Source organism: Apodemus sylvaticus, chromosome 10 (assembly GCF_947179515.1).
Source record: "Apodemus sylvaticus chromosome 10, mApoSyl1.1, whole genome shotgun sequence".
Lineage (NCBI taxonomy): Eukaryota > Metazoa > Chordata > Mammalia > Rodentia > Muridae > Apodemus > Apodemus sylvaticus.
In genome coordinates, this window is record NC_067481.1 from 28,323,813 (window position 1) to 28,333,450 (window position 9,638).

At 46.5% G+C, this 9,638-nt stretch overlaps 1 protein-coding gene across 1 annotated transcript; it reads left to right on the plus strand.

The window, feature by feature from the left end:
- The first annotated feature begins 275 nt into the window (after positions 1 to 275).
- On the plus strand, positions 276 to 8,257 carry LOC127695615 (transmembrane protein 92-like). Its single transcript, XM_052197955.1, has 5 exons — positions 276 to 356; positions 702 to 724; positions 1,204 to 1,287; positions 7,789 to 7,987; positions 8,156 to 8,257. The coding sequence occupies exons 1-5, from the start codon at positions 276 to 278 to the stop codon at positions 8,255 to 8,257; spliced, it is 489 nt and encodes a 162-aa protein (XP_052053915.1).
- The last annotated feature ends 1,381 nt before the right edge of the window (positions 8,258 to 9,638 follow it).

Genomic DNA, 9,638 nt, shown 5'->3' on the forward strand with positions numbered 1-9,638 from the left:
CCTGTTCTAATCACTATTTAAGCACAGCACAGCAGAGGGACATCCAGAGCGCTCTGCTCCCCAATTCCTAATTCCTCAAACTCAAGCAAGGCCAGGTCTTCTCTACTTCCCTTTTCTGAGCTCTAGGTCAGCTTAAAGCCCTGGTCCTGCCCAGGTCTGGTGTGGTAACTGAGCCCCTATTTTGAGGCTGGGAGCCATAGGAGGAGGGAAGTTGGGAAGGTCTTGCCCTGTCACTCTGTCCTTACACACAGAAGCTCAGTGGGCCCCTTGCAGGGATGAAGGACAACTGTGTTGTGGGCACACTCACCTTGATCTTTGGCCTGCTTTCCAGTCTCCAAGGAGTAAGCACCAATGAGGTAAGCCAGTCTTCTGTGACTTTGGGAGGACCCTATGGGGCAGAGGCTTATCCCTGGCCATGGCGGTTGGAGGGAGGGAGAGTCTGAGACCCACTGTGTGGAACAATTTCTGAGCAGAGACTAGCCTAAAGTTCTTTGTGACAGAGTTTCTTGTTCCCAATCTGGCCTCAAACTGGCTTTGTAGTCTTGAATAGTTCTGTGTTCTCCTGAGTTCTGTCATGCTGGACAAGCACCACTGGTTTACATAAACCTACCTGATTTACTGCCACGTTGGAGAAGCATTCTCACACCTGAGACCCAACACCCAGGCTTTGAGCAATGACCTTGTCTTTTTTTCTTCCACAGGGTGTAAACACATGTGACAGCTTGTAAGTATGGAACTTTGTCTAGAATTGTCAGTAAAAGGAAAGCAGGGTGGGCGTGGGGGAACCTGCCTGTGCTCAGAATCAGCCCTGGATAAGGGGACAGACACCTAATTCCTATCACTTTTGCTGACACCATAGCCCCTCTCAGCTTCCCCAATCTCAGGATCTGCTGCTAATCCCAAAACTTTCACAGCTGGGGGAGGGGGAGTCACATGGGCAATGTCCCACTGCTGCCTCCCATGGAAGAACAGCACCATGACCATTCTGAATGAACAACAATGGCATCCTGCCCTGATGAACTCTGAACTCAGGCCTGGAGGAAAGACACTGATTCCTCCCAGTGAACCCAGGATAGAACTGTACTCCACACCCACAGGGGGTGGCTCTCAATCTGAGGGTCTAAGAGTCTAGGGAAACAGGGACCCTTTTGTTGGATACTCTGATGCCATCAGTATCTTCCCATGTCTCCTTGTCCTGACTAGAAGCTGCCCCAAAGGATTCACATGCTGTGACAATGAATGCTGCCCAGAAAGAAATGTCTGGGATCCTGCAAATGACCCCTTCAGGTAAGCTGGGGGTCACCACCTCTGGGCATCATTCACTGAGGGCTGAGTCCACCAGAGACAAGGTGGGGGTGGGTGATGGAAGGGGTTTGGCAAGGGAGCATGGCCTAGGCACTCATGACAATATTCTCCCCCTCCCTAGGTTCCTGTTCATCATCTTATTGATCATGGTTGCCCTCTTGTTCATCTATGGGCTACTACTGGAGTGCTTCTGTCCCAATAGTAGAAGAGATCAGTATGACACCCGAACCGGGGATCCTCAGAAAACCAGAGAACCACCCTTCACTGCTCCCCTAGAGAGCATTTGTGTCAGCTCCTTGAATCCCCCACCACGCTACAGTCAGGTGTGTCTTTCTGTCCCAATACCTATAGGAAATGCCTATGTAACCCTGTGAGCTCCCTCACACACAGACCTCTTGGATCAAGCCCAGGACCCTGGAATGACTGCTGATCCTATCATGTTTCTTGTACTTTGATTTTATTTTTTTTTATACACCACTGGCCCCTCCCCTTCTGTCTTGAGATCTAAGCTGGGTCCAGAATCTCTGTCCCACATTCAAGGTTGTTGACAGCTTTAAGAATTGGCAGTGGCTGTAGTGGTTGCAGAGAGATCATTGCTAGTGGACTGCCAACCTTGACTGGACAGCTCACCCAGCCATCCTACAGAAGCACTTCCGTGCCTGGAAGAGATTGAAGACTGAACAGCACAGACTCTGAGCCATCTTCCAACCATACCTGGGCAGAGAGGGCCTCGCTGTCCCTCTATAGAAATGTGAGAACCTAGGGACTGAGTGTCAGAAGCTGGCTGCAGAGTGGGGATACAGAAAAGATCAGAGGCTGAGGAAACAATTCTGACTTCTTCCATTGGTGACTGACTGCACTGACACCTGCTGGGAGGACTGAGCAGCCAAGGTGTGATGAAGGCTTAGACCTTCAGCTTCCTGGGATTTGGGAGCAGTAAAGAAATGAACTGGAAAAGTCCCAAGATATCCTAATCCAGTCCTGGGACCTGCTTTCCTGGGAGACCAGAACTCAACTAAGTATGGAATTCTCAGGGAGATACAAGTGAGAAACAGGCTTCTGGTTGAAAGTTGGGTGGGGAGAAAGCCTGGAGAAGCAGGCATGGTTAGACTCCTGTGCAGTGAGGCCAATGGGACACTTCCTTCCACATTCCTCTCCTGGAATCCCCTGGAGGGAGAGGGGAGGCAGACCCCACCTTGCTCCTCCTCCTGCTGAGCCTGGGTTCCAGGCACTAGAACTCAGACTCCTAAAGAGAAGGTTTTGTCCTGTGGCTGAGAGACTGAGGACAGCCTGGAGTGTGGACTGTATTGAGGGGTCGATGAGTAAAGACAGTTTTGGTGCCCATGCTTTTGCACCTTACCCCTGTCTTTACTGTGTGTACTGCAGAGGGCTGAAAGCCCCTGTTTCTCTTCAGACAGACCACACTATCAATGCTCACAGCTTAGGTATGCAGGCAAGTCAGGTGTGGCTGTCTTGGACTCTCAGTAAACCAGGCCGGCTTCAAATTCAGGATCCCCAATATTACTCATTTCTGAGCCACCACAGAAAATGGCAGGACGGGGGTTCCAGGTAGATTCAGGCTCTGAGAACTGGTATTTTCAGTGTAGGAGGAGGTCACCTCAGCCTGCTTGTTATGTATGTGATATTGAAGATGGTATACCAGATATTGAAGATGGTATATCAGATATTGAAGATGGTATACGGCTTTCCATTCAGTGGTATGGCCTGGAGAGAGTTGCTTTCTGCAGTTCAGTGGCTGTAAAGTTTTATTATCTTTAAATTGTGTCTCACTGATTTGTTAGTGTGTCAGATGCCCTGGAACTGGTATTCTAGATGACTATGTCCTGGCTTGTGGGTATTGGGTATTGAACCCCAATTCTGCAGAGCTGACTGTATTCTAACCATTGAGACATCTCTTCAGGCCCCTGAATGTATCTATTCCCACTCATTATAGTCCCTACTGTGGGTGAGAGTGAAGAGATGTTAGGTTTTCAGAGGTGACCTAGCACTGTCCATTCCACCAATATTTGCAAAGCCACTGCCCTAGTGTTCCTGTCCTGGATGTCCAGGATGAGACCAGGTGCAATGCTACTTCTAAGGATAAATCTGCAGAGAGGCCCACACCAAAGCTCACAAAGATGCAGATGCACACCTTCTGGTGCACTGGACCGGGTGGGGTGTGAAACATTGGTGACATCCATGGACCTGTGGGAGCTAGTTCTGTTAGACATGCATCCATGCTGAACCCCCATGCCCTCAGGATGAAGGATCTGTCATGCCAACCTGTACTGTGTCTGTCTTATTGGGAGAAAAGAGAAGTTCATAGAAGCTTTGTAAAATAAACTCAAATATTTCATGTTTATAAATGTGTGTTTGTGTGTTTCTCTGCATCTGTATTAAGATCTAGAAGAACCAGGTGCTGTGGTGAAGGTCCAGGTTAGTCAGGATTTTGAGGCAGGGGATTACAGACCCTTTTGGACTCTGAGGAGTCCATTACCACACTTTCTTCTCTCAGAAGTTATAGAGCAAAGGATGGAGCAGCTGCTCTTCATGACCCCTTCGAGACATCAAAACAAGTACTACCTTGCACATTATCAAGTACAGCTGCAGCATGAGGTACAACCTTGGCTATCTGTGGAACACATGTTCTCTGTGCTCTCAGGAAACACTTTCCCTCTCCTTAGTGAGGCATCTCTCTTCTCTTGTTTTTTCAGGAGGTTTGTTGTTATTGTTGTTGTTGTTACTTTTTATTGTTTTGTTTTGTGTTTGAGACAGGGTTTCTCTCTGTAGCCCTGGCTGTCTTCACAATGTAGACCAGGCTGGCCTCAAACTCAGAAATCTGACTGCCTCTGCCTCCCAAATGCTGGGATTAACAGCGTGTGCTACCACTGCCCGGCTTTCTCTTTTTTCTTTTCAATTTTTTTCAAAATAAAAAATTTAATATCTATTTATTTCACTCTGTCTTCAGACTCATCAGATGGTCTGATTATAGATGGTGGTGAGCCACCATGTGGTTGTTGGGAATTGAACTCAGGACCTCTGGAAGAGCAGTCAGTGCTCTTCACAGCTGAGCCATCTCTCCAGCCCAAAGATTTATTTTTATTTTATGTCTGTGAGTACACTGTCCATGTCTTCATACACACCAGGAGACCACATGGGAATATTTTACAGGAAGTTGTGAGCAACCATGTGGGTGCTGGGACTTGCACTCAGGACCTCAGTAGCTGCCAAGTTCCACTGCTTCTGGAGATGGGACACGGCCTTCCTTATTCTATTCTAGCTCTTTGTTTCCCAACTTTTTGCCTAAATTTGGCTATCCTGGAACTTGCTCTGCAGATTGACCTTGAAATCAGAGACCTGCATGCCTCTGTCTCCTGGAATGCTGGGATTAAAGGTGTGTACCAGCATGCCTGAATTTAAGCTTTTCTTCACCTAGAACCTGCTTTGTCCCAGGCAGGCCTTGAACTCATAGATATGTTTGGCTTTGTCTCCTGGGATTAAAGGTGTGTACTCTATACCTGGACCTAAATGAAGCTAGGCAGGATCTTGCTCCCAAATCCCTTAATCTGCTCTCTCCAAGAGCATAGGATTCAGCTCCATTTCACTTCCTGGTGCCCCGGTAATACTGGAACCATATATTTTATATTTTCCTTTCTTAGCATGGAGACTTAACCAGAGAACAAAGTTTCTGCTGGGCTTTTTTTGAGACTTCCTTTGTCAATGCAATTAATTTAAATCTCTTCAACTTCGCCTTAGGCAGACTCTTCAGACAAGAGCCAAAACTAGCCACATTCTGCCGCAAAATAATACAAAAGTAGTTTCTAAACTACATACTGAAAATTTTCACTGAAATGGCTTGGTCCAGGTCCTCATAATTGAAATCATTATCACTAAAAAGTCTTTCACATTCCTATTAGGCTGGTTCATTTACCCCTACTTAAAGCATTCTTCTGTTTTACAAATCCAAAGTCCCCAAAACTACTTTCTTACAAAGTAAAGCATGGTCAGGCCTATCACAGCAATACCCCACTTCTGGTACAAAATTCTGTCTTAGAGTTTTACTGCTGTGAAAAGACACCATGGCCAAGGCAACATTATTGCTTGTCTTGAATTTTTAATTTTTATTTTAAAGGTTTTGTTTTGTTTTTTATAATATCTGATGGTGAAGGCATACACTTTTAATTCCAGACTCTGGATGCAGATGGAGGTAGATCTCTTGAGTTGAGGGCCAGTCTGGTCTACAGAGTGAGTTTCAGGACAACCAGAGTTACACAGAGAAGCCCTCTCTTGAAAATATAAAACGGGCCTGACCAGAATGAGCAGAGGTCCTGAATTCAAATTCTCAGCAACTACATGATGGCTCACAACCATCAGTACAGTTACAGTGTATTCATATACATGAAATAAATACAAAATTGAAATAATAAAATAATATCAAAACATATTTTAATTACATTCATTCATTTACTCTCTCTCTGTCTCTTCCCCCTTGTGTGTATGTGTCTGTGTGTTTGTGTGTTTGTGTGTGTGTGTGTGTGTGTGTATGTGTGTGTGTTTGCAGTCAAGTACATTTAGTTGACTTTCTCCTTCTACTACATGGGTCCCAGAGATCAAATTAAGGTTTTCAATGCTGGATGTGATGGCCCAGGCCTTTAATCACTGAATTCAGTAGGCAGAGGCATGGGGATCTCTGTGAGACAGAGGATAGCCTGGTCTCTGGAATGAGTGCCAGGACAGCCAGGCTCTGTACAGAGACCCTGTATCAGAAAACAATTCCAACAAAGAAAACAAAGCAAAGTCTGGCAGTGGTGGCACAGGCCTTTAATCCCAGCACTTGGGAGGCAGAGGCAGGCAGATTTCTGAGTTCGAGGCCAGCCTGGTCTATAGAGTGAGTTCCAGGACAGCCCGGGCTACACAGCGAAACCCTATCTCGGAAAAAAAAAACAAAAACAAACAAACAAACAAACAAACAAAACCCAAAATTCAGGTTTTCAGGCTTGGTGGTAAGCACATTCACCCAGAGAATCACCTGGCTGGCCTTACTGGTTTGTTTGTTTGAAATTTTTTGCTTCCTTTTAATGAGTCTGAGTATTTATGGCATAGATGTTTATGCACCATATGTATGCCTGGTGCCCTCAGAGTTCAGAAGCCGGCATCATCTAGAACTGGAGTTTCAGGTGCTTATGAGCCATCTTGATTACAGATGCTGGAAACAGAATCCAGGTCCACAGATGTCTGCTCTCCAACTCTGAGTCATCTTTCCCAAATGTTCTCCCTCCTAACCCACACAGGGTTTCTCTGTGTAGTCTTGGTTGACCTGGAACTTGCTCTGTAGACCAGGCTAGTCTCAGTAACCCACCTGTCTCTTGTCTCTGGAATGCTGGGATTTAAAGACTTGTGCTGCCAACACCTGGCTTTTTTTTTTTTTTTTTTTTTTATTATTAATTCAATCCTACCTGCTGCAGATCTCACTATTTAAATCATACTAGCTTTGAACTCACAGAGATTTGCCTTCTTATCCTTGGTGGGATTAAATGTTAGGTAACCACGCCCTGTTCTAAGCACTATTTAAGCACAGCACAGCAGAGGGACATCCACAGCGCTCTGCTCCATCCAACTTACAAAGTTGGCAAATCAATCTCTTCTAAACTCCCAATTCCCAATTCCTCAAACTCAAGCAAGGCCAGGTCTTCTCTACTTCCCTTTTCTGAACTCTAGGTCAGCTTAAAGCCCTGGTCCTGCCCAGGACTGGTGTGAGAACTGAGCCCCAATTTTGAGGTTGGGAGACATAGGTGGAGGGAAGTTGGGAAGGCCTTGCCCTGTCACTCTGTCCTTACACACAGCTCAGTGGCCCCTTGCAGAGATGAAGGACAACTGTGTTGTGGGCACACTCACCTTGATCTTTGGCCTACTTTATACTCTCCAAGGAGTAAGCACCAATGAGGTAAGCCAGTCTTCTGTGACTTTGGGAGGACCCTATGGGCAGAGGCTTATCGCTGGACATGGCAGTTGGAGGGAGGGAGATTCTGAGACCCACTGTCTGGAACAATTTCTGAGGAGATACTAGCCTACAATTCTTTGTGAGACAGAGATTCCTGTTCCCAATCTGGCCTCAAACTGTCTCTGTAGCCTTGAATAGCTCTGTGTTTCCTTGAGTTCTCTCATGCTGGACAAGCACCACTGGTTTACACACACCTACCTGATTTATCTCCATGTTGGAGAAGCATTCCCATACCTGAGACCCAACTCCCAGGCTTTGAGCACTGACCTTTTCTTTTTTTCTTCCACAGGGTGATAGCTTGTAAGTATGGGACTTTGTCTAGAATTATCAGTAAAAGGAAGGCGGGGTGGGGATGGGTGCATCTGCCTGTGCTCAGATTCGCCCCTGCATAAGGGGACAGACAAGTTAGGGGTGGGTGATGGAGGGGGTTTGGCAAGGGAGCATGGCCTAGGTACTCATGACAGCACCATCCCCCTTCCTAGAGTCCTGTTCATCATCTTATTAGTCACGGTCGCCATATTTTGCATCTGTGGGCTAGTGGAGTACTTCTGTCCCAATTGTAGAAGAGAGCAGGATGATATCAGAACAGGGGATCAACAGACTACCAGAGAACCACCCTCTATTGCTCTCCTAGGGAGCATTTGGGTCACCTCCTTGGATCCCCTACCATGCTACAGTCCGGTGCGTCTTTTTGTCCCAATACCTAACATGTTTCATCGCCGGCTGTTGAACATGTTGTCATAATGGATTTGGGGAAGGGGGATAATGGATAGGCAGTGGCTCGGCCAACCCTATTTGCCATTCTTTGCCCAGACTCTAAATAAAACAAGTATCCCTTTTCTCCTGCAGGTTGTTCTGAATCCAACTCCCACAGAACCACATCCTCACTACAGCCTCAGGCCTGAGGGCCCTGCTGGTCAGATGAGAGGGAAAGCCTATGCAACCCTGTGAGCTCCCTCACACACAGACCTCTTGGATCAAGCGAGGACCCTGGAATGACTGCTGATCCCATCATGTCTCTTGTGCTTTGATTTAATTTATTGTTTTTGTACACTACTGCCCCCTCCCCTCTGTCTTGAGATTTAAGCTTGGTCCAGAATCTCTGTCCCACACTCAAGGCTGTTGAAAGCTTTAAGAATTGGCAGTGCCTGTAGTGGATGCAGGAAGATCATTGCTAGTGGAGTGCCAACCTTGACCGGAAGCTCACTCCATCATCCTACAGAAGCACTTCTGTGCCTGGAAGAGATTGAAGACTGAACAGCACAGACTCTGAGCCATCTTCCTACTATACCTGGGCAGAGAGGGTCTCGCTGTCCTTCTATAGCAATGTGAGAACCCAGGGACTGAGTGTCAACGGCTGGCTGCAACTTAGGTATGGAGACAATGTCAGAGGCTGAGGAAACACTTCCAGCTTCTTCCATTGGTGACTGACTGCACTGACACCTGCTGCGGGGACTGAGCATCCAAGATGTGATGAAGGCTTTGACCTTCAGCTTCCTGGGACTTGGGGGCACTAAAGAAATGAACAGGAAAGCTTCCCCAATTCTATTCCAGTCCTGTGACCTGCTTTCCTGGGAGACCAGAACTTGACTAATCATGGGACTCTTAGGGCAATAACAGGCAGAAAACAGCCTCTTAGGAGAAGGTAGGGTGGGGAGAAAGCATGGAGATGCAGGCATGGTTAGACTCCTGTGGAGCGAGGCACACAACGATGCAGATGTGTGTCTCCTGATGCACTGCACCAGAAAGGCTGTGAAACCCTGGTCCACATCCATTGACCTGTGGGAACTTGTTCTGTAAGACAGGCACACATCCCCTAATGATGAAAAATCTGTCATGCCAACCTACATTGTGTCTGTCTTATTGGGAAAAAAGAAAATTACATAGCAGGTTTGTAAAATACATGTAATTGTTACATTTTTATAAATGTGTGTTTGTATGTTTCTTTGCGTGTCTATTAAGATCTGGAAGACCCAGGTGCAGTGGTGTACTTCCAAGTTAGTCAGAAATCTGAGGCAGGAGGATTAAAGCTCTGAATCTAGCCAGAGTTACAATGAGTTAAGCCCTGGTGGGAGGTTGTCTGAGAACATAGCTCAGTGGTAGAGAATTTGCCTAGCATGCGCAAGATATGGAGGTAAGTCCCCAGCTGCTGTTTCAACAACTCTAGTACTGTATGACAACTACTAGGAGTAGTGAGGAGGTGCCTAGCTTTGGAGGACTCTTAAAAAAATAAATAAAATAAATAAAATAAAATAAATAAAATAAAATAAAATAAACTGTCCTGCTGGCCAGTGGTCGAGAATGCCTTTAATCCCAGCACTTGGGAGGCTTA

What these genes read in the sequence shown, in the direction of transcription:
- LOC127695615 (XM_052197955.1), top strand. Translation starts at nt 276, where the DNA reads ATGAAGGACAACTGTGTTGTGGGCACACTCACCTTGATCTTTGGCCTG. An exon ending in AAGGAGTAAGCACCAATGAG is followed by an intron (nt 357 to 701) that starts GTAAGCCAGTCT and finishes TTTCTTCCACAG; the next exon opens with GGTGTAAACACATGTGACAG. An exon ending in CCTGCAAATGACCCCTTCAG is followed by an intron (nt 1,288 to 7,788) that starts GTAAGCTGGGGG and finishes CCCCCTTCCTAG; the next exon opens with AGTCCTGTTCATCATCTTAT.